The sequence below is a fragment of the Trachemys scripta genome, chromosome 2 (assembly GCF_013100865.1).
Source record: "Trachemys scripta elegans isolate TJP31775 chromosome 2, CAS_Tse_1.0, whole genome shotgun sequence".
NCBI lineage: Eukaryota > Metazoa > Chordata > Testudines > Emydidae > Trachemys > Trachemys scripta.
In genome coordinates, this window is record NC_048299.1 from 63194894 (window position 1) to 63220909 (window position 26016).

General features: G+C 40.2%; 1 protein-coding gene across 2 annotated transcripts in view; it reads left to right on the top strand.

The window, feature by feature from the left end:
- GALNT15 (polypeptide N-acetylgalactosaminyltransferase 15) overlaps positions 1-26016 on the top strand; it is a 35733-nt gene that overhangs the window by 3879 nt on the left and 5838 nt on the right. For both annotated transcript variants that reach the window (XM_034760732.1, XM_034760733.1), the window contains 6 exons: positions 2841-3007; positions 5922-6126; positions 17845-18012; positions 20311-20428; positions 21236-21430; positions 24728-24859. In XM_034760732.1, coding sequence (XP_034616623.1) covers positions 2841-3007; positions 5922-6126; positions 17845-18012; positions 20311-20428; positions 21236-21430; positions 24728-24859 — 985 coding nt within the window. The remainder of the gene's footprint in view (positions 1-2840; positions 3008-5921; positions 6127-17844; positions 18013-20310; positions 20429-21235; positions 21431-24727; positions 24860-26016) is intronic.

Below are 26016 nucleotides of genomic sequence, written 5' to 3' on the forward strand. Positions count from 1 at the left end.
TAAAGATTACATAGCTCACACACAACAGAAATCAGTGCCTGCTGTTCACTGCAGCCTGCCACTCATGTGCTGTCCATAAAGTCCTGGACCCGACCATCCAATGTGGAGGGTGGCCCCTTTGACCTCTGCAGCCACACCCCACAACCTTACACATCAAGCATTGCTCCCTACAACTGTCTTTCCTGCTTATCCCTGGTGGATGTGGGTAAGCAGGTGGTACTTTTCAAAACATGTATGAATAGAAGTCCTGGATCTCTGCCAACATGAGCTCCACCCTCTCACTAAAACTTATTAATAGAACAAAATCATATCTCATGTAATCCCATTTACTTTTCTGGCTGGGGAGAGAACATGGCCAGGTGACCACGCCTAACCCCTGGGAATCCTCCACTAATGGGGCCAATTGTACTTTAATGCTATTCTCGTTTACCAGGATCCTGAAGGTACAAATGCTCAACACCCTTCCATGATCATCCCCCAGGGGTGTATTTGCCACCTTTGAGAACACCTGCTTTCAGCTTGCCCAGGTGCAGTTAGCATCCCCCTGGACAGTGGGGGTGAGTCAAGCCTGTCATCTTTACTTTATGACAAGGCCTTGTCCACAAACCACGGTTCTTCTCTCTTGGGATTAAATGTCAAATATTATGTACCCAGACAAATGCAAACATACAAAATGTCTAAAAGGTTTTAAATTACCTCACAAAACTACAGCTCCCATTGAAATGCTGCTGGGAATTGAATCTCAATAAGACATTTTTCTGGAGCCGAGCAGGAGTCTCCTTTGGCAGTGCCTTTGCCTTGTCTGAATTCATGTAGTGTTGACCACAATTCAGTATTGTTCACCGGTAAGATTAGACCCCTCTGTCCCTTATCAGTCATGACCTTTACTTGTTTGAAATGATCAGCCAGTCATGGGCCTCTTCTTGATAGTCTGTGCAGCGGCCCCAAAGTATAGAAAAGGAGTTTCATGTGCCAACAGCCCCTCTCATTTAACTGAAGACTAATTATCTGTATTTTTATTCCTTGCCAATCACCATGGCAACTGAATGCCGCATCAGCTAGGCTTCATAGTCTAGAGCAGTCATTTTCAATCCTTTTCCCATCAACACCCCCCAAAATAGTATCAACTTTCTTGCCATGACAACACTACTAGTTGCAAAGCATTATGGGATTGTGGCAAAAATCCACAGTTGGTTATGGCAGTATTTGTTGCTCGTGGTTCAGAGGCTGCATCAGTTTCTTGCTTTCCCTTCCCTGTCTCTGGATACAATTGTTAAATCAGATACTTCTGCTTGGAAACACAAATTGCCCCCTTCAAGGCACTGGGTTTATCCCTTTTCTCCTGTCTTAAGTGACAACACAAAGATATTTAAAAAAAAACCTGGGCCAGATTGATCCCATTTCCTTTAATGAAGTTACACCATAGATTAATTTGGCCCAACAATTGGCCTTGAGTAGTTTGCAGAGCAATAGAACTATATAATTTCCATATAATCTTTATGTAATGCTGTGGTGCTTTCACTGAGGATTTCTTTCTATTAGAGATTAAATTAGCTAGACAGATTAAAGGGAGTCTACATGGAAAACTGAATATTTTAGGCCAATTTTTCACACTTAGGTAAAACGAGTGCACATGCAAAATGTATGCAGACACACACTATCTGTAAAATATGTATTTGTGAACCCATGTTGGATAACTATGTTGCTACCAGTTAGTGTGTGTAATCATACACTTTCTATGAGACAAAATCAACTTGTGTGTGCAATGGATGCATGAGTATTTTTGTCCATCCACACTTTGCATCCATTCTTGGAAATGTGTTCAATGCCTCATAAGCGTCCATTAAAATGTTTGTGGTCCCTAAATACTCAGCGTTGTGTGAGGATGTAGCCACCTAATTCCCACTAACTGTAATGCTAGATGTGTGACTTCCATGAGTGAAATTCTGGCCTCATTGAAGTCAATGGCAAAACTCCCATTAACTTCAATGGCATCAGGAATATATCCCATGTAACCCCATGTGGGAATGCCACACCAGATCAGAACAGTGAGCCTAGGTCAGAAATCCTGTCTCCGAAACTGGCCAGTACCAAAAACCTGAAAGGAAGGAGCAAGAAATCTTGAAGTAGACAATTATGGAAACCTGCCCACTCAGGGAGTTTCTGCTTAACCCCCATCCATCAATGGATAGCTTATGCCCTGAAGCATAGCCCTTTTGGAATTTATACCCTTTTTAGAAAATAATATATATTAAAACTATGTAATGTAACTATAAATGTTTTCATTATACATATAAACATCTCATCTTTCTTTGATCTTTCTTTGATCATACTAAGTTTCAATAATATCATGTGGCAATGAGTTACACAGGCTTATTATGCATTGTGTAAGTTAGTAGTATCCATTTAAAAGTTGTTGCTTTTCAATTTCTTTGGCTGTTCCTTTTTGCACCAGACTGATCTCCTCTCTAGCATTAATTAATTAATTTCTATCTTAGTCCTTATTTGCCACATCTTTAAATCTTTAAAGTCTTTCCATGCTTCCAATCCTCTTTGTCTGTCTGGACCCTTTCTATTTCAGCTCTGTCTTTTTCAAAGTAGGATGACCAGAACCAAGCACAATGTTCCAGGTGAGGGCAAACTATTGTTTTCTATAATGCCATTATAATATTTTCACTGTTATTCTCTATCCCATTCATTAGACATCCTAATATTTTGTTTGCCTTTTTAACCATCACTTCACCCTGAGCAAAGAAATGGATGTGTTCATAATAATAAGTAAACAAAAAAAAAGTGTTGCAACCTTCCATATTGTGCCGCTCTCATTCTATCATATACAGCTGTCGGCAACAGGACTATGACTCCAACCTTCCTACTGCTAGTGTCATCATCTGTTTCCACGATGAAGCCTGGTCTACTCTCTTGAGAACTGTGCACAGTGTTATGGACACAGCCCCAAGGGCCTCTCTGAAGGAAATTATCCTTGTCGATGACCTCAGTCAACAAGGTAGCTCCCTTTTGCTCTCCCTAAATTCTATTTTCAAGCTCTTGGAAGGAAGTTGTAATACTGCATGGCAGGGCTGGGGAGAATGGAACTACAAGGACCCTCCAAAATCAAGCTAAATATAGAGAAAACTGGTTGCCAAATTTTACTTTTCCTCCCCTAAAATTCAGCTTCAACCTAAGTTTGAAAGTGTTTATTTTTTTCCTGTCATTTCCAGTAGTTTTAAAGTCTTTATTTTTAAACACAGTTCACCAAACAGATTGCTCTGCATGACTGCCCTGTCCTAGTCATTACGTCCCACTCCACCAATCTTTGTGTCAACCACACATTTTAATCACCGGTGATTTTATATTTACTTTCAGATCAGTGATAAAGGTGCTGAATAATGGTGGACCTCAAACTAATCTCTCCACTGAAATCACCCCAATTTGATGATGATTCCCCATTTAAAACTACTTTTTGAAATGCCTCAGTTAGCCAGTTCTCAATCCATTTAATGTGTGCTTTTTAAATATTGGATAGTGCTAATTTTTTAAATGAAAATGGCATGTGATACTAAGTCAAACACTTTACAAAAGTCTAAGTATATTACATCCATGCAGTTACCATTGTCAACCTAATTTATAATCTCAAAGAATGAAATCAAGTTAGTTTGACAGGACCTATTTTCCATAAAACCGTGTTGATTAATAAGGGATGGGAATATGATTAATGACAATCAGCTTTTCCATTATTTTTCCTAGGACTGATATCAGGCTAACAGTCCTATAGTTAACTAAGTCATCTTATTTGCCATTTCTGAATATTGGCACAACCGTAGCATTCTTCCAGTCTTTTGGAATTTCCCCATTAATCCAAGATTTATTAAAAACTAATATTAGTGACCCAAAGATCTCCTCAATCAGCTTTTTTAAAATCCCTGGGGTGCAAGTAATCTGGGCCTGCTGATTTAAAGATGTTTATCCCTAGTAGATGCTGCTTAAAGACTCCTTTGTTACCAATGGAGTGGAAAGTATTGCCTCATCCTCATGTGACACAAAGTGCATCATCCAGCTTCTTTCCAAATGCAGAACAATTTTTCCCAATGAAAGCTGAGATTCTTACAGAATTCCAGGAGCTGCAACTTTAAGAAAAAAAGCAAATGTCATTAGACTTGTGATAATTTGGGAAAGCTGGTGGTAACCGAAAGAGGGCTGATGGGAGATATGATTGCTCTCTATAAATATATCAGAGGAATAAATACCAGGGAGGGAGAGGAATTATTTAAGCTCAGTACCAATGTGGACACAAGAACAAATAGATATAAACTGGCCATCAGGAAGTTTAGACTTGAAATTAGACGAAGGTTTCTAACCATCAGAGGAGTGAAGTTCTGGAACAGCCTTCCAAGGGAAGCAGTGGAGGCAAAAGACATATCTGGCTTCAAGACTAAGTTTGATAAATTAATGGAAGGGATGGTATGATGGGATAGCCTAATTTTGGCAATTAATTGATCTTTGACTATTAGGGGTAAATATGCCCAATGGCCTGTGATGGGACACTAGATAGGGTGGGATCTGAGTTACTACAGAGAATTCTTTCCTGGGTGTCTGGCTGGTGAGTCTTGCCCACATGCTCATGATTTAACTGATTGCCATATTTGGGGTCAGGAAGGGATTTTCCTCCAGGGCAGATTGGCAGGGGCCCTGGGGGGTTTTCGCCTTCCTCTGCAGCACGGGGCACGTGTCACTTGCTGGAGGATTCTCTGCACCCTGAAGTCTTTAAACCATGATTTGAGGACTTCATTGGCTCAGACACAGGTTTGATACAGGAGTGGGTGGATGAGATTCTGTGGCCTGCATTGTGCAGGAGGTCAGACTAGATGATCATAATGGTCCCTTCTGACCTTAAAGTCTATGATTCTATGAACACTCAGAGATGACCTGTACTTGCTGACAGTGGGGCGGGCAGAGGGAGAGCAGTGGCTTTAGCAAATGTTACTGAGCAAGCTCAGTCCATGTGAACATGCTCAGTACAAGCCAAGTAACAAATCTGGGGGGCATGTGACCCATGTTTCTCCCCCCCCCCCACGCATCGTTTCTGATAACACTGGCACTAGCACCCTTCTGCATGCATGGAGGTCTTCTTCCATAGATTGCTTCTGGGGCAACATGGATTCTTCACTGCTAGCACATTATACTCTCACCTCAGAGTTTGCTCTTCCAGTCTATAGTTGAAGGACCCATAAGTAGGGAAATGTAAGGGAAGGTCACATTACTCCTGGCTTGTCCCCATTGAAAACAGAGGACTTCAGTCTCCACAACTGTGTTAGTCCAGCATCTGTTACAAGTTCTAAATTCACTTCATTTTGCTTCTGTTTTTAAACCAACACCACATTAAAAATAAAGTGCTAGACTGTGCCCTTAGCATATAAGTTGGTGGTTAAGATTCACTGCCCAAGGAGTAGCCTCAAGAAGAACTGTGACTGAGAAAGTCACCATTCCTTCCCACTCTCCCCTTTCACAATGATGTCACGTGTACTGCACTCCTTTCCAGGGGCCTGCACACGCCTTCCAGTATGCCCAGCTAGTTCCCCTGGCTGACTTGTGGGGAGGCAAAACCATGGTTCCATCGTTCCCTACCCAATTTCCTAACAGCAGCGAGGGGAGGGGGTAGGGAAGGGGTGGCACAGCACAGCCCCCATGGCCAGAACTGCAAGCTAGAAAGGTCTGACATAGCTAAATAGGAGTTGGAGATGAGGCTTTGCTCCCCGTTACTCCCTGCGTGGCTGAGAAGGACAAATGCAAAGCTAGCCCAGAAATCATTTTTCTAGCTGGGGAGTACCATTTTTGCCACAAACAGGGTTTGTTGTTGTTTTTTTTTTGAGTGGCAGATTGAATCAGCGCTAAAATCTGAATTATTATTATATTTATTGCAGGGCATCTGAAGTCAACCCTGAGTGAATACATCTCCAAGCTGGATGGTGTGAAATTGATCAGGAGCAACAAGAGGCTCGGGGTCATCCGGGGTCGTATGTTGGGAGCTGCACGGGCAACTGGGGATGTGCTGGTCTTCATGGACTCCCACTGTGAGTGTCACACAGGCTGGTTAGAACCCCTGTTGGGCAGACTAGCCACTGAGAGGTAAATATCCCTTTGGGCTTAGTGTACAAAATGTTTAGATGCTTGTTAGAAGGGAGTGGGGGTCACCATGAAGAACTATGATCCTTGAACTATTTATATTGTTCATAATGCACAAGTTTATACTAATTCCTGGTAACAGGACAACACTCGTGATCTCTTAAAATTCATTTTTACCTTGGGTTTTCATGGTCTCTTCATCCCTTTATCCATCCTGTGTTATTTTACTTTTACTCCATGTGCATTAATCTGAAATTTAGGGAACTAGACAGATCAGGCATTTAATAAGACACATTACCAAACCCTTTCTCTCTAGAGCTGCCTCGCGGGAATACAGCTTGTGTCTGAAATGCATTAGCATTGGAGCATATGGTGGCCAACATGAAATGAGTTGGCAATCCCAGATAGCAAGCAACAGACGACAAGCATCCATCAGAGAACCCACTACAACAGTTGGCATTATTTGCCGCACTGGTTGGCAATCCCAGTAGTGAGGCCAAGGATTGAATAGGCCCAGACGCTGGATTACCTTCTTCTCCTGTGAGCTGCTCCTATCAGGTCACAGCTGATGAACATTGACAGAGCAGGGTGGGAAGGGCTGCACTGCTTTCTCCCACATTGTACCTGCGGCTGTTCCATGGAAAAATAGAAGACTTTTCGGGCTGCCTAAATCCTAGCTATTTCACCCACATTAAGCTCACAAAGACAAATAGAAATAATGCCTGGCTGTGCTCAGCATTCAGCAATCACCAAGCATCACAAAGAGGTTAGGGTACGGCAGTGTTTCAAGAATCATATGCAGTAAGTACATACTCTTTAATAAAGAAAGAATTCTGAAGCCACTGACAAGTAAATGTTTGAACATTAAATTCTGTAACATTAACAGTAAACTAAGGCTGTTTGTAATACAATGAATTGCTGAAGGGGTGAGGGTGTATTTTGAAAAGAAAAGTATAATGCCTCCTTTAAAACACTTACTAGCTCAGTAAGTAACCATAGTAAGAAGCTGTAAACAACGCTGTTCCCAGGCAATGAAATGAGCTGCTTTTACTGCTGACAATGGCTGCTTTTAAATTCATTCATGTTCGCTTTCAGAGATGATTGCATGGTTCAAATGCAAAATGAAAGATGCTGCAAGTATGTGGAATACAATACTGTTCTAGGATTCCATGTCTGCCCTTTTCTAAAAGGGTTTCCCAGTGAAAGCAGATTGCTTTGTCTTCTGGATTATTTGTGGCCCATGCTGCTGAAGCTTTATTGCTGTTGTGACTCAAGCTGGCTTTGATCTAGTATCCAATGTCGGCACTTGCTGCAATCCTATCTCCTGATTGCAATGTAGACGTACCCTAAAAGAGCTACAGAAAGCCTTAAAGGAGAGTCACAGTGACGCACTGCTCCATGGAAGCTTTTTACATGCCCCTTCACAGGGGAATTACAAGAGCAGGAGAGGAGGCATGGCCCATGGATCCAATGGCACAAATTCATGCCACACTGATTCACTGGCTAAAATTCACCATGGCAAGAGAGTGAGGAAGCTACCAATGCTACTGTCATCCTGAGGGTTCCATAGTGGTCATGTAGCAGCTTCACTGGTGCCTTGTGACCCATGAGAAAGGCTTCTGACCCCTGCAGCACACACCAACAACCCTTGTGCAGAGCCAATGTGCTGATTGTTTACTCCTGTTTTGCACAGGGAGCCAGGATTTAGTCCTGAGTAAAGGCTTCAGGATTTCTAGCCCATGAATAGAAATGTAGCCTGATTTGGAAAACAGTGGAGGCCCAAATCGTCCCTTTCTAAATACCATAGCAGAAGTGTTCCTACTCCAAGCAAGGGAGCATTGTGTAGTAGTTAAGACACAGGGCTGTCAATCAAGAGAGCTGGGTTCTAGTCTTGGTTCTGCATTGACTTGCTAACACATTTGGCAAATTATTAACCTCACTATGTCTCACTTTTCCCACCTGTAAAATGATGCTAATGCCATCTATCTGATGGTGATGGTGAAGGGGAGGAGGGAGTTGCATCATTATTTTTCATAAAGTCTTTGAGGTGCTTGGATGGAAGATGCTATGGAATTGCAAGGCATTAGTATAATAAACTTGAATTAATTAAGTAGGTGAGGAACTGGGAAATTGAATCCATATTCAACCCCTTATACAATAGTGAAGCAGAAAACAAAGTTTTACTGACTCACGAAACACCCACCTCTCTTCCTCGTGCACTAATTAAGTTGTCACTCACTCACTTTAGCTGTAAAAGAAAGTGCTTTAGCGTAGGAGGGCACTTCATCAGCTACAGAAAGTGACTCAGCAACTGCCCAGGTTATATACAGCCTTTCTGATGTCTGAACCTTTGCATGAGTTCCAACCAATAACAATCCAATGCTCTCCCAGATCTAATGTTAAAAAGGGAAAGAAAGAACAGAACAAATTTTATTTTTAGATATTCAGACTAATTTACTACAGGGAGACAAATGTGGTATTAATGTCATATACAACATGAAGGCAGAATCAGGTATTTTATCTACACAGACAGTTTCAACTCTAGTTAAGTTATTCCTTTTGAAATACAAAATACAGGCTTCAGGCAACAGCATCATACTTTTGGTCTTCTATTTCGGATATCAATGAAATAGTCATAAGCAAACAATTTCAGATGTTTGTGAAAATCATGCAGTCCCCAGATTCAAAATACATTCGTGAATCAATAATGTTGCAAAAGCAAGTTTGAAGAATAAGCAGCAGAAAGATGGTTTAATAATACTTTGCACTTACGGTAGAACCTCAGAGTTACGAACACCTCGGGAATGGAAGTTGTTCAGAACTGAACAAAACATTATAGTTGTTCTTTCAAAAGTTTACAACTGAACATTGACTTAATACAGCTTCGAAACTTTACTATGAATGCAGGATTTCCGAGTTGCATTTATTATCTTAACGCAGTAGGAGCTGGTGAAAATAGTGCAGGTAATGCACAGATTACCTAATGCAAGCAAGCACAGATTCCTTGTCATATAAAATACTGACTAATTACATGGTAATCCCAAACCAGCTCACTTTCTGCACTGGGGTTTTAGATACCAGTGCGACTATGCTGTTCTAGCTGCTCTGGTGGAACTGAACAAGTTTCAAATCAGGTGCAAATCAGTTTATGCCGGTGCAATACTTCTACACTGAGGGCTTGTATTAGTGTAGCTATATTGGTGTATCTACACCAGTTCATAAAACCTCAGAGTAAGACAAGGCCTCGGTCTCTTATGGAAAAGACCTGTACAATTCAACAGGGATGAAACCAGTAAGTTTGTATAGAAATTATTCTAAAAAAAGCCAAATGGAATTAAAACCTTTTCTGTAGACTTTTTAACCATTAAAATAGAGAATATTGATAGGGTCTATCTATAGAAAGGTTCCCATTCTCCAAGACTCCATGAGAATGGATGGCAGACCCCTAAGAAATACTTAGGTGCTCCAGGAAGTGGAGCTGATGAATCAGGCCAATTGTTTTCAAAAGTGCCCGCTAACTTTAGGATGCCTCACCTTGGACACCCAGGGCCTGATTTTCAGACCTGCTGTGCACCTGCAGTTCCCACTGACTTGTAGGCAGTATGTAATTAATAGAATTATGCAGGATATCAACGTTAACCTTATTTCTTGGGGGAAATGCCATGGGATCTTTAACTAAGACAAGTATATTTGTTTCATCCAAGATAAACTAATTTCTACAATACAGTGCCCTCAGGTATCATGCTGGTAACTCTGCTACCCCACACTAATGCCAACGTCATGCTGTCTAGTGCCTACCTACATTCCCCTAAAGATTTAGCTAGGTGTGTCATTTTCCAGTTCCTGTCCTCAGATGTTGGGTAGTGTTACTGTGTGCCACTGAATTCCATCCCAGAGGGAGCTACATTTCAGGGGATCATCAAAGTGCTCCTTATAGGTCACTTTCAATAGGAGAATGTTAGGCAAGCTAAACTATAGGTGTGACTGCCAGCTCCGTCTATGAATGTAAAATATTATTTGCTGATTACATAGTTCTTCTCCCCAAGGATTTCAAGGATTTTACAAATGCCCATTTGAGGCAGATAAACACTGTTATTCCCATTTTGCAGATGAGGAAGTAGGGAAGTGAAGTGAATTTTTCTAAGGAAGCCTGTGGCAGAGCTAGGAATGGAACCCAGAGCTCCTGAGTCACCAGCCTATGGCTTACTGGGAAGAACATCCTGCCTAAGGTTATGTAGTCCTTTGGAATACCTTGTGATAAAAGGCGCTAGAGAAAGGAAAGATTATTATAGAATCTTTCCATCCTTATTGAAAAAGGATCACTATACACCTTATTGGATTACTGAATTCACTTAGCAGGGGTACTTGACTACTTTGTGTTATTTTTTGGTTTTCGGGCTTTAGTTGATAACCTTATCAAAATTCTTTTCCCAGAAACTAAAAAATCTTCCTAAAATAATTACCATGTGCACACACCCTCAAGTAAGACTTGTTTAGGATGAATTATTTGAACCATAAATATAGATTTACTGTGAAACGGTGCAGCAGTGAAAAGATAGGAGACAAAGGGTTAGAATAATGAGAATATGGTGAGTTTTCATCATTGAGAGAAGTGAATAGTGGGGTCCACCAAGGATCTGTGCTGGAACAAGTGCTATTCAACATATTCATAAATGATCTGGAAAAAGGGATAAACAGTGAGGTGGCAAAGTTTGCAGATGATACAAAATTACTCAAGATAGTTAAGTCCAAAGCTAACAAAACTAGGTGACTGGGCAACAAAATGGCAGATTAAATTTAATGTTGATAAATGCAAAGTAATGCACATTGAAAAGCATAATCCCAAATTATGTATACATACAAAATGATGGGGTCTAAATTAAGCTGTTGCCACTCAAGAAAGAGATCTTGGAGTCATTGTGGATAGTTCTCTGAAAACCAGAGTGGAGCAACAGTCAAAAAAGCTAACAGAATGTTAAGAACCATTAAGAAAGAGATAAATAAGAAGACGGAAAATATCATATTGCCATTATATAAATTCCTGGTATGCCCACACCTTGAATGCTGTGTGTCATTCTGGTCACCTCATCTAAAAAAAGATATATTAGACCTGGAAAATATACATTAGGGGTATGGAACAGCTTCCATGATTCCTTCTTTAGTTCTACAATGTAGATCACCAATTATTTATAAAATTGTTGTTAAATATAATCAAGAATTACTACAGCCACTGAAAATTGCCACATTGTCTGTTTGCTGCTGTTAGAAATCAGAGTTTTGCCAGGTGTGCAGGATCAGGCAAAAATGGTTCTATTGTTTAAAAGATTTCTGTGCATGTGTTAGTTTTATGCTGATTTAGCATGAAGAATGTAAATATTTTCTACAAAAATCAAACAATGTCTTCATCTCTTCTCAGCACAACTACTGCAATTCCCTTCTGTAGGGCCTGCAAATCCCAGCTTTCCAGATTCCAAAATTCACAGAAAACTGCTGCCTGCCTTCTCACATGCACAAAGAAGCACGAACTCATCACTCCCATTCTCACACAATGCCACTAGCTCGACATTCATTTTGGTATCCTGTTCAACACTGACCTTACTTTTAAAACCTTGCACATACTTAGTCCCCTGCAACTATGTAGCTGACATCACAGACTTTGTCTCTCTTCCTGCTCTTCTTTTCATGCCCTCCACTTGTCTAGAATAATACTCACTAATATGTTTTGCACTTATATACTATGTTCATCTGAAGATCTCACAGCCCTTTACAAAGGTGGATAAGTATTTCTCACATTTTAGAAATGGTGGGGAAATTGAAGCAGAGAAGTTAAGGTCGAAAGCTAAGATTTTCAAATATGAGTGGCTAAAGTTAGGCACGATTCATGAAAAAGAGGTCTGATTCTCAAAAGTACAGAGCACCCAAACAGCTCCCAACTGACCTCAGCACCTCTGAAAATCAGGCCACTGATTTAGGCAATGATTAATATGGATTTTGATATCTAGTACCCAAACCTGAAAATGTTGATCTAAGAGACTTGTAGGCCACAGCGGGAATAGATTTTCTGGAATTTTTAAAAACAAATATTGATTTAGGACCTGGTCTAGCAAAGCATTTAAGCACATGTTTAACTTTAAGTATGTGAGTAGAACCATTGACTTCAAAGGGACTTTTCATGTGTTTTAAGCTAAGCCCATGCTGAAGTGCTTGCTAAACCATGGCCTTAGCCATTTCTGCTTGCGGAAGCTTCCTTTTAATCCTATTAGCTCCACCTCATTTAAAACTTTCTGCAATATTATTTTTCTTGGGAGCTTATCCTGCAAGGTGATTTCAGTGGAAATGCAGGTGCCCAGACAGTGCCCAAAGGCAGATGCTTGCCCCAAATTTGGGCCTGAGCAAGAGAGTCTACATGTAGCTTGGATTCCCAAGCCATCTTATTTTTGTAGGAAAAGATCCACTCTGAGAGTGAATTGAGGACAATAGGAACATTTTTACAGTTGTTTTCGTTACCTGTGCTCATTTTAACAATCTATTCCTTTCCCAGCAAAGCATGGTACAAATCAATACAAAGCCCTTCTAAAAGCAGTCTACAGTATATGAAACTTTAAGCAGATTGGTTAATTAATTCTTATTTTTCTCTTATTATTCATATTTTTTACAAGAAAAGAACACAATGTCCACAGCTTATGTAAAGGGTAATGGGAAAACATTTCATTTGCAATTGTATTTGGTTTAGAAATCCCCAAACAGGAAGTTATGTTTGTTTGCTTTTTTGTAGGTCTCATGTGCTCCAGGCATTTGAAATAGTCACAAATTAATAATGCCCCACTCACATTGGACAAAGCATTGTTGCCAGTTCTTTTTGAGTTTCCTTCCTCCCCCCTCCACCCCTGCTTCTTCAGATTCCATGGAATAAAATTAGCAGTTGTCTGCCAGTGTGAACATTTCATTTCAAAGTTCCGAGAAGGTGCTGACTGTCTGCCAGCTACTGTATTAAGAACAAAACAAATTACAAGCAACATCTTCCAACTTTCAATTACCTTTGGCTGAAAATGTGCATTTCTAGCCATGCAAACACTAAATCCACCACTGAACATGCAGAAAACAGATGTTTTAGAAAGGATACTTTAATATCACAAGAAAGATAAGGCAACACTTGATTAAAATAAGAATTGGCTATTGATTAATTTTACTAAAATTAAAGCTGCTAGATTCCTTATTTATGATCAGAACTTCTAACAATTTGAAGTTTAAGCTGCTGTAAATCAGTGCAGCACCAGTTTCAATAGAGCTATACTTATTTATACCATCTAAGGATCCGACTCTTAAATTTCTAAATGGTATCTTAAAACCCTGTAAAGCATGGAATTCTGAAGGTGTGTTATCATTTATAGAGTAATACTTTTAAAACACAGATATCAGTTTGTAGTGCATATAATTCATTTGGAAAAACAGATTACTGGTTCTTTTACTGAAGAATCTGAGGCAAGGTGCAATATGGCATATCCAATGAGTTATCATCAATTGTCTTCAGTTCCATAATTTTCCACATGCAAACTTTTTATTTAATGCTTATCCAAAAGTCCCTTTTTAAAAAACTTGCTTGTTTTAGTTTTATACCAATCTTTCCATTGCTGAACAAATTTTAAACAGCCTCAGTTACTCTGCTTCTGACAGATTAAGAGAGTAGGCTAAATTGTGCAAAATGTTCAGAATACTAGGTTGTTTTGGAAGCACATTTTTACCTGGTTTGGTGGTTGAGATTGGTTTGATTCTGGTTTTCTGATTGGCTGAGCCCATTCCAGGTGGTGCAGAAGTTTTGTTTGCATAGCACTGAAGGTCTGGGTCCAATATTTAAAAACAAACAACATATAGTTTAAAAAAAAAAAAGAACCCTCTCCTGAAAACACTACTGGTTTTAGTGCTTATTGTCACAAACAATCACATTGAAGTCAAAAGTGTTATTGGAGGATTGGGCTCTGATATTGGCAACTAGAACTAGATCCAGAAAGGATGAGATGTAAATGAATGGAAAATATAATAGTAGAAGAATTATGCCAATATCAGACGCTTAGATCCAGAATTTTATCTCAGTTATACCAGTGTAAATCCAGAGTGACAATATTTACTTCAGTTCAGTTATTCTAGATCAGTGGTATTTAACCTGTGGTATGCAGACCCCTGGTGGTCCACAGACTATGTCTAAGAGGTCAGGAAAGGTGACCATGAAAATAAAATTTCAGATCCCCCAAAAGGCATTCCATTTTTTTGATCAATCATTGGGTATGTGAATACCCCCACCTACAAGTCAAAACCTGGAAGTATTGTCATTACTAGAGAAGCCCACTGTTTAGCGCCTTGTCTCCTGCTGTGTCAAATGCTGTGCTGAGCATATTCATCATTTATAGTTGAATTCTGTTCAGTCAGTTTTCAGTCTAAGACTTCTATGGTAGTGATCCAGAGACCACAGGTTGAATTTCCAAAGGGGTCCGCATCTCCATTCAAAATGAATAAACGTTGAAAACTCACAGTTCTAGATTTACACAACTATACATTAGATAAAAATCTGGCCTTCCTAGTTAAGCATCTTTGAATTTTTTATTCTAAATAATTCCCCATTCATACTTCCCTTCCTAATCTCTCTCACTCAAAAATGAAATCTTATTCTAAAATAAACTATGTTACAATTAGTTTATCAGTTCTAGCTATGTAAGAATATTTAGACTAGAAGCAATAGACTAGAGTGTGTTCATCTAGTAGCAGCAAAGTGAAGCGGGAGTGTCTAGTTCCAATTATAATCATCAATCCCATTTCCACCCAGGCAGCTGTAAGAGGCTTTGCGGTGTTTGTGCTGGAGGAGGACCTCAGTAGTAATTTTTACTGTAAATGGTGCATACTTTGCTATTGCTTGCCATTGAAATTGTACTTTTATTGACTTGTATTGGAGTTATATGATGTTCTTTATGTTTTGAAATGTAGTCATGCAAGATGTATTATGTTTTTTAGCTTCATCTGGCTATTCCTTAGTAAAACAAAAACAAACAAACAAAAAAATGCATGCCTGAACCAATTAAGTAAATCCAGCTGTAAACTGTGTTCAATTTTAGCACATCCCAGAAGAAGGTGGTGACTTTCATTCCGCCTCTTTCCTTTTCCCTGGTTTTCTCAGTTGGAGAACAAGGATTGACACCAGCTTTCTTTGGAAAGACTTCTATTGGCTTTCATTTGAATGGAATGGTGTCATCCTGAATACAGGGAAATCTCTCAGGATATCATCAAGGGATCCAATGAGAATTTGATCTTTATTATTTGTATTATGGTAATACCATAAAACTGCAGTCAGGATTGGACTCTATTATGTTAGGTGTTGTACAAACATATAGCCTGCCTATACAGTATAATAATGCTTCAAAAGAAAGTGAAGCCCACCACCCCAGAATATTCCCTGCTGATTGCGCAACGTTGTCATAGAGAGATTCCTTCCTGACCCCTACTGCAATTGGCTTATGCCCTGAAGCATGACAATGAGTTATTTGGTCTTAACCTGTATGATTACAAATGTTATAATTGGTCATAAAATTATCTAATCTAGTTTATAAATCCAGTGCTTGTCTCTTTGAGCCCTATGATTGTGAATTCCACAGGCTGGTATACTCCTTTATGAACAAGTATCTTCTCTAATTTGTTTTAAATCTACCTGCTTTTAACTCATCAGGTGACACTCCCTGTTTTCTTACTATGGAACAAAGGAGAGACTGAGCAGTTTTAACTATACTCTACATAATACTTGAACTCCCCTCTAGCCATTGAAGACCCATGGACAGTTTTTCTCCACACGTTTCTAAAATCCTCACTAGTGAAATGACAACAGTAATAGAAAAAAGGATTGAGTCCCTCCCTACTTTCACTGAAAACCATCACTATAGTGATTATAAATACAGCAAAAATATGCCAAGGTCATACAAACATCACGCAGAGTTGCCAGCTCCCAAAACTGGCATCAGTTTCTCTTTCATTGCCATGGCAAACAGTGAACAGATAACAGGATACTGAAGACTATGGTGTTGATCCTTCCCTATTGGCTGGAGTGTATTTAAACTCAGCTTCTCCCAAGAATGATCTCAGACCAGCAGAGCTAAAACTTTTAAAGAGAATGCCCTTGGTGTCTCTTTGGCAAAACATGCTGCTTTCTACACAGAGAGGGCCAGATTTTTCATAGGGCTTGTCTACACACTGAGTTATTTTGGATTAGCTGGACACTCTTAGGGCAGGTCTTCACTACGGGGGGGGGGTCAATTTAAGATACACAAATTCAGCTACGCGAATAGCGTAGCTGAATTTGACCTATCGGAGCCGACTTACCCCGCTGTGAGGACAGCGGCAAAATCCCACCTCCGCTGGTGGAGTAAGAGCGTCGATTCGGGGATCGATTGTCGCGTCCTGACGAGATGTGATAATTCGATCCCCGAGAGATTGATTTCTACCTGCTGATTCAGGCGGGTAGTGTTGACCTAGCCTTATTGCAGAATAACAGTGTCTTTTTCTGGTTTACTTTAATCCACAACAGCTAGTCCCACTTTATACGCATACCCTACCTTATTCTGGAATAGCTTCCCTGTGCAGACAAGCCATTATACTGAAGTCAATGGGAGTAGCTCCTGAGTAATAGAGCAGAAATGGGTTACTTTGCTCTTCCAAACAGCTTTCTTTGCTGCAGCTCTCAGATCTGTAATGCTGTAGCAGTTGAACTATTAAGATGGTTTCCAAATGTCATGCACCATTGATTAGGAAACAGAAGGTTTTGATACCACGGAATTTGTTCTTTTCTGAATTACTGATAATTTCAGGATGTCATGAGGCACATTGTTAAGCATCATGAGATGTCTGACATGGAAAAATACAGAATATTCAGATAAATCCCAATTTAATTGAAGTTAGAAACTAATTAAAGGATATATGCCCATGGGGTCAGGGCTCTATTCTGGCTATAACAGACAGACGATATATGGGAACAGTACAGTGGTGAGAAAATTACAAGTATATGCTAAGAGGGAGTTAAAATGGATACGTTAACTACACAGATTGTTACAAAGCAACCATTATAATATAGTACAGAAAAAGGATAAATATACTATATATTGAACACTTGTGTTTTCAATTTGACCTTACCAGATGAAAAATAGATCTCTTCCAATGACCAGTCCATGGAAAATTATAAGCAAAATACACCTCCTAAATTCCACTATTCAGGAATAGTTCTGCCCTTAGTCATACCCATGAAACCCTGTTGAAACCAGGGAGGTTGCAAGGGCAGAATTTGACCCTTTGTCTATGCAATTGAGATATCGGAAGGCAGAACAGTGGGCAGAATGTGTCCAGCTGTGTAAAAGACCCAGTGCAAGTGCTTTGTGGGGCAAGGACATCTCTTGGTTCTGTGTTTGTACATTTTTATAGTGCAACCAAAATAAGACCCAAATTAACAGTGAAATGACTGTGATTTATACATTCTTAATAAATTAGTGTCCCCTACTTTACTCACTATAGGTTCAATCTTCCAATAGGCAGAGCACACTCAGCTCCCATCAGCAGAGGAGTTGAGGGCAATCAGTACCTCACAGGAGTGCTCAGCACCTTTCAGGGTCAAATCCTAGAACAAATGGTTTACTAACACACTGTCAACTTATTCCCCAACTTGGCTTTCAAAAGAAAATAAATTCTTTTCAGAAATCGAATCGTCTCCCCTGTCCTAGATGTCATTGACTGGAAGACTTTTCAGTATTATCACTCTGTGGATCTGCAACGAGGTGGTTTTGATTGGAAATTAGATTTCCATTGGGAGCCGCTGCCAGAGCATGAAGAGAAGGTACGCCAGTCTGCCATCAGCCCCATCAGGTAACAGTTCATCAGCCAATATGCTTACTCTCATGTCCGCAGAATCAAATCACAATCACAAAATCTAACACACCCTCCAGCTAATTGAGAAGAGACAGGATTACATTCATGGTTTTTTTTGGCTCATAATTTTTGAGAGGAGAGGGTCATTGGTTTACATTAAGTTTACATATCCAGTAGGTTTTAATTTGTTAATAATATTATTAGACTACAATAGAGCCTACGTTATTGCATGTGCTTTCCAGACACAGACACAGATCCAAATAATGTACAATCTGACTGGGATGCTGGAACTATTTGTAGAGTGGGGGTGCTGAGAACCATTGAACCAAATTGTAAACCCTGTATCTAACAGAAATCACTGTAAGCCAGGGGGTGTGGCAGCACCCCCAGTTCTAGCACCTATGCAAACTGAAAAGAAAGGGGGGGGAAGATGCCACATACAAAGTTATTAGGATAATGATAGTCACATGGCTTATTAATTACATGTTGATATGTTTTGTGTTTGTGTGTATAAGTTAAAAATATGCTAATTTCCCCATCCCTTGACCCTCACTCAACAATTCCTCTCTTGCCTCTTTCTCCTGTACCAATTTCCAGCTTCAGTTCCTTATTTCCCTCCCTCCATAGAGATGAACAAGTCAGTCATGCGATAAATGAAATAGATTAATAGTTGATGGACTCAATTAGGCCCAGATCCTCAAGGATACTTAGACACTTAACTCCAAATTGAAAGCAAAAGGATTTCATATGGAGTAGAAGAAAGTGTGGAAATTGCGGTAAGAGAAGCAGATGACTGAGGTGGAGCAGGGGGGACAGGCAGGGAGAAATAAAGTGTGGCAGAGTTATGCAGAGCCATAAAGGCGGCCACAAAAAGTTTGAGCTTAATGGAGGTAGACAATGGGGAGCCAGAGGAGGGCTTCAAATGGGGAGATGTGATCAGATCAACATGGGAGGATCATCTTATCTGTTCTATTTTTATGGCCTGGAGTAGGTGATGAGAATGTCTGAAGTAATTGAGATGAGAATCTGGGGGAGGTTTTAGCTGGGTGAACAGAGAAAAAAGATTTGAACCTGGAAATATTGTGCAGGAGAAAAAAGGCTGCAAGATTTGGATATCACCTAGAAGTGTCCGAACTGGGAGGAGTTGAAGTTCAGACCTAGTTTATTGAGTGACAGGGAGGATGGTGGTCTGTTCAGTAGTGACAGAGAATTGGGGGAGGACAGAGTCATGCAGTGAAGGTGGCAGTGTAGTGCTGGTTTGGCAAGAAAAATGGCAAAATGAAGGGAGAGAGAACAAATATGTAGTGGAAGAAGTCTGTGCAACAATCAGAATGATTCCTGGAGCATTCAGTGGCACGGATCAAGACCAGACAAATTGGAGGTTGAGGTGAGCCAGGGTTGGGGGTTAGTAGGACAAAGGTTTACAATAGGGGTCAAGAAGGAGAAAAGAGTCAACGGTGGAGGAGAGAAGGGATTCAGCAACAGAGTCAGTGGAGAAAGAGGAGTGAGCAGGGAGAATGGTGAGGGGGAGGGAATGAGTGTAGAAGAGCAGTCATGGACATGAATGGACTGGAGGTCACAGAGGGCTGGGGAATGTTGGAAGAGATAACATGAGAGACAGAACTCAGCTATTGAGAGATCAAAGGAGCAGCAGCCTGTAGTGATTCCACAGTTTGGTTGACTCGATGCCAGGCACATCGCTTGGCCGGTCCACGCTGACCGCAAACTTATGGCCAACATCAGGTCAGCTAACTCAGGTCTTCATAACCATGTTCAAACATGGGAAAATTGTAGGTAAGCCCTAAAATCTAGGGTAAAGGGTATCCTTGGTGGGAAGACTGAGGGCAGGACTCAAAAACAGAGAGGGTGCTAAGAGCAAGAGGGTCAGAGGGAAGGAAGCAGCTTCTTGTCTGCAGAGCTTTACACAATAGTGTCTTGTTTGCAAGTGTAGTTTTGGCCATCTCCATTTAAAGTAAACAGCAGTTGTGTACATTTGTAAAATAAATAAATTACACTGAGAAATAGCCTGAGCCCCATCTCTCTCCCAACAGCAAAGTGGCTCATTGCAAAGTCCCAAAATCAAGTGGAAAGCAACACACACACACACCCTTTAAACTAGAAACACAGTTCACACTTTAAAATTCCCCTGCCACCCTCTCAGTGATTGTAAGGCCCACCACAGGATCATACATTGTTTTATAGAGACCTCTCCATGATCAGAGTAAATCTCATTCTCTGTTTAACTCTCCATCCTAAATTGCAGCAAGATTCACTTTTAAACTGTGCTTTGTCTAGAAGTCCTGTGGTGCCTGGTGGAGTAGTGGCAATGGACCGACATTACTTCCAAAATATTGGTGCTTATGATTCCGACATGACTCTATGGGGGGCAGAAAACCTAGAATTATCCATAAGGGTAAGAATCTGAATAGAAATGTCAAGTAACTATTGTGTGTTGAAGAGAACAATATTTAAGAGCCCAGAGGCAACTTAGAAAATAAAAACTTAGTATAAAACTGCATCAGGTGGAGAGAAATTTCTGTTTTCTCACAGAAATCTACCCCTAGAGTTCTCCAGCAAGATATCAAGTGACAACACACAGAACCACTAAGTTAGAAGCAGTATGTCATCAAAACAAAGTCTCACCGGCTGACCCTCACCTCATGAAAGGATAATATTTTTAGCACCTTCTGAAAGCTGCATTTTGCAAATGAACCCTATCATATATGTAGTATTTGGAAAGTGTTAGTTGCAGAATCTTAACAACCGGAATGGACAAAGCAGTGTGTCTTTAACACGTTTAACGTTTAATGTTAAGGCTTGAGTAAATCAACAAGTTAAACACATGTTAAAGACACGCTGCCTTGTCTACACTAGGCTGTTAATACATGTTAGCTAACACCTTCCAAATCCTAGTCTAGATAAGGCCTCAGAACACAAGCAGCCTCCTTCATGGATGTACTGGGAGAATGGACTTCCTCCTCCTTCTGATGGCCTCCTCCTTGGGGCACCCATAATTTGACCCCATCAGTATTGCTATCAGATAAAATGAACCCACAAGGCTACTGTCCAGAACAGATTTTTTACTTGTGTCAGTGTCTACTTCACCTTGTTTTGCACATCTAGGTTACTTACCATTTGCTAAACGGTGTTGATAGCGATGTACTGCCTGCATAGCGGATACACCATGTTAGAACCCTTTTTGTCTTCATCTGTGTTACAGGCATGGCTCTGTGGTGGTTCTGTTGAAATCCTTCCATGCTCACGGGTGGGGCACATTTATCGAAATCGTATCCCGCACACTTTTCCCAACAAAGAGGCTGCAGTGAGGAACAAAATCCGAATAGCAGAGACCTGGCTGGATTCTTTTAAAGAGATTTTCTACAAGCATGACACAGCGGCATTCCTAATTAGTAAAGTAAAGACATAAGTGATGGTCCATCTCAGGAAGGAGTAAAGTAAATCCTTACCATTTGGGGAAGGGGAGGAGAGAGAGTTTTTCTTTTTGTAGCTGATTAATGCTGTCTGTTAACATCCCACCTATTGTTTAGCCACTTCCAGAGGAAATAATTTTGTCTGCAGAGAAACAGACACCCAGTGCACTAGATTTAGGAAAGTGTTTATTAAGGTATAACACTCACTGAAAAGGTGACGTCTTGTTTAGCTCATGGTTGTCCAGAAGAAATTGGCTGTATTCTCACAAAACTAGAGTGAAGCACACAGAAAAGTTCTAAGAGCAACAGACACCCCAACCACTATACACCAATTAGATTTTCATTTGAGGAGTCATAAGGATGCGTTGAAAAGAGGATTGGATACCAGCTGCCATTCTGTCTTGCAGTTAGGGTGTGGAACCAGAATGGCAAAGCATCACTACTCACAAATCCTCCTGGAGTGACTCAGCATGCTCCACAACCATAGCGTAGCTGGTGGCTGTTTGGATTCAGCACTGTGACTGAAATATGCCTTAAAATCTAAACAGCAGAGTTGTTGACAATGCTGCTGCTTGCCCTATTTCTTTGGCTTTGGTACATTTCATTATACCAGCAACCTTTTCCACTCACTGGTAGGTCAGAAGTTTGAGCAGTTTTAGCAAGCAGGTGAAAAAGTAGACTCAGTAAAGGAGAGATGTCATTAATTTAAAAATGCGGTGCTTACAAAACTGAAGACTGATGAGAATGCTACAGCTAGGCAGTGCGTGGGTTGGCACTTAGCACTGTATGGGTTTCCTCAAACAATTCTGGCACTGCATTTCAATCCTGACCTGCCAAACCCCAGTTGCTGCAGTCCTGAGTTGCCCAATCGTGCTAAATTTTATGACAAGTTTGAGACTGTATCAAACTAATTTTTTTCATCTGATTTTTCTCTTGTTACTTAAATTGCAGGACTTGAACCCCATTGGCCAAATTGGCATCTAATTTATATCCCTGCAGTTTCTTTGAGTCAATGAGCTAGCAGTGTAACTGAGAGGAGAATGTGAGCCCAGGTTGGCAGAGATCAATGACTGGTTTCTTATTGTACTTAATAATTAACTGAAGGCGCTTCTTGTTAACTAGGTAATAACTTTATCCTGAGCTAGTAAACCCTTCAGTGTTGAAGTTTATTTGCTATCAAAACCTTTGCCTTTGGCCTCAGCATTTATTTTGTCCAGGTTACTGTTATTACCTCACAAATATGAAATACTCTCAAATGATATTCATGGTCAGCTAACATAAATAACCAGTTAAAATGGGGGGGGGGGGGAGAGAGAGAGAGAATTGATGAGGAAAAGGCCTGAGAAATGGTCTCTGAAATAAAATCAGAGGGCAACATGGTGATATGTTTGTGCCAAAGTACAGAAGTGCAAGTTCAATATATGTAACAGTGACAATGAAGGTGCAAGGGAGGCTGGATAAGGAACAATGGTAGATTTTTCAGCCTAACAGCTTGTAAGGTAATCTATTACCTTCTTCCACACACAGTATTTTTGTGCCAGTATAGCATGGTGTTTTAATCCATACAGGCAATGAATGAAATAATTTGCAGTGCATTTACTTGCAATCATCATAATAGTCTTGTCCCTGAGTGATTTGTTGAATTGATACGGTAAATAGGGCCATCTACTGGCCCTCGAAAAATCCAGGCAATATTAGCTGAACATTGACTCCTACTAGGTAATTTTTAAAAAATGTAACCCCAATTTAGATTGCTTTATACATTTTTTTCCATTCAGAATTTATTTTTTCTGGGTCTGAACTGTATTCTGCCCAGGATATCTATGGCATGAACATTAATATTGATGAATAAATCTTTTCACTTTCAATTTTTTAGCTTATTTTGTTTCTTTAAACCAGGTTAAACTTATAACCACAATTTCATCTCAGATTGTTTTGGCTAGAGGCTGACCTGCTTCACAGTATTCTCCAGAGTCCTGCCTCCAGCACCAAATCTAAACTGTAATTAATATGACAAAATGACACCAGCTGACATCTGCTTCCTAGACCCCAGTAATTCTCATGTGTACTGTCCCATTTTAAGGAATCCACAGACAAATTTTACTCCTCGTTGATTTCTGTGATTCACTGGACATCTCTTGAGTGATGGATCTGAGTGACCCTGATACTTTTGAGTTAGTGATTTGAGTTGCTGGACTGGTATTAATGAGACAAATCCCCTGTAATTTACTGCTAGAGATGGGATTAGCAGAGGTATTCAGGTTGGCGCTCCCTCAGTATAAATGACAGGGAGCTGCTAGCAGCATATTCTCCATGAGAGGTCCTTGGTTTTGGAACTTACTCCTTCACTTGGTCTGCCAGAACCCAGTCTTGAAAGCTTTCTGGACAGGCTGCAAAGCCCGTATCTTTCTCTCTTCCCGAAGGCGATTGAGGAGTGGGTGGCCTGAGGGGGATATATTTATGGGCAGTCCTTTGTTTATGTTGCAATTTTTAATGTATGGCATAAGCACTCAAAGCAACAGGTGGGTGCCAAGAGCTGAATTTTAAAAATCTGAAGAAATAAGTAAATCACTGGCCAGAAGGGTGCAATAGATTGCTAAGAACTGCGGGGGGGGGGGGGGGCGTCAGACTTTGAAAAGTATTTAGACCAGGACGCCATTGTGCTGGGCCCTGTACAAACACACAAACAAAATGATGGTTCCTGCCCCATACAGCATCTGCAGAAACAAATTATTCACATAATATGATGAGCAATTGATGGGGAAAATAATCAAATCAATTGTTTATATATATAATTTGATCAGCATTACTGCATATGTTAGACCAACTTCTAGGCTCATTTATCCGCACTGCAAAGGGGATGTAAATAAGAGCAGATTTTGGTCTGTGAAAGCCAGGGCATTAAATGGCAATCAATAAGACAAATTCTTACAGCCCCATTGGTTTCAGTGCAATTAGTGCAGAATTTGTTTTTTTGTTAAAAAGAGGGTAAAGAATTATTGATTTTGCAAGATAATGACACTTGTTATGGATGATGAAAATCCTTATTCCCACCCGATGTCTCATCTTTGAGACACTCAATCCCCTTCCTGCCCCAGACTAATTGTTATTTTAGTAGTAATGCAAACAAGAGACACGACACTAATTGTAACTTGCTGTACATAAGGGGTGGCAGAACTGAGCCCTCCCTGGGCAGTATATTTCTTTTCCAGCTTCTCAAAAACAAATATATTAGTACTTGTTTACTATCCATTCAATTGCCCTATGCTTTCTCATATAAGGCTGAGAAGCCAGATTGCAACGAGCGCCTTCAGCTGCAAAAGCGACTGGGCTGTAGAAAATTTCATTGGTTTATATCAAACGTATACCCCGAACTCCACCCACCAGAGTACAAACCAAGATTCTCTGGCAAGGTAAGAGGGAAATTATTATTATTATTTGTATTACTGGAGTACCTATAGATCCCCAACCGAGATCAGAATCCCGTTGTGCTAGGTGCTGTACAAACATATAGTAAGAGACAGTCCCTGCCCTGGACAGTTTACAATCTAAATAGACAAGGCAGATAAAGAATTGGAGGGAAAACAAAGGCACAGAGAAGTAAAGTGACTTGCCCAATATCACACAACAAGTACCAACTCAGGAACTGAACCCACTTCTCCTGACTCCCAGTCCAGTGCCCTATTCCCTAGCTCACGCTGCCTCCCCAAAAATTATAGGATTTCACATTTAATAATTATACCTTATTAAAACACACATTTAATAAAACAGTTTTATGAGCCAAATCCTGAGACTCTTAGTTTCTATTCAGTTCTTTCTCAGGAAAGTTCCTATTGACATTAAGGAGAATTTGCCCAAGAAAAGAGTAAGTACTGTGTAAGGATCTCAGAATTTGACCCAATGTGAAAAGGCTTAGCTGTGCCTCAACGAGAGTGAGACCGAGTATGGTACATGAGCAGGGGATCTCATCCTGAGCTCAGAGTGTAGACGTAACCCTAGCATCCGCTTGATAGATTCAGAAACTGTAATGTAATATACTACTAGTTATCCTGATATTGTATAGCATGATATATAATTCCACGTTGTCATAACATACCAGCATATGTAGTAATGGTCATTATACTGAAACCATTCTTGTGACTATTGTATTAAATTCAGTACCGTATACACAACCAGGGCAATTATTAGAGCTCATCAGAAAATAGGTTTTTGTGTGGAAAATTGTGACCTTCTGTTGAAAACTGAACACCCAAAACCAAACATTTGGAGAGTTTTGGGTGTTCAGTTTTTCTGACAAAAACATCAAACATTTTCAGGGAATACAGAAAGTTTCTGCAAAAATTTCAATTTTCTCAAAATCCCAATTTTCCATAAAAAATGGTTGGAAAAGGTTCAACCAGTTCAACTAATTATAAACTGAAGGTTTAACTTTAACTTTGCCAAATAGCATGATCTCGTGTCACTCTACTGACAAGGCTCAGTTTCGCTCAATATGCAAGTCCATTTGATCTTGCCTATGAGTGAAAGGATTCTACCTACTGAATAATTAGCCAAGGCATGTACAATTAAA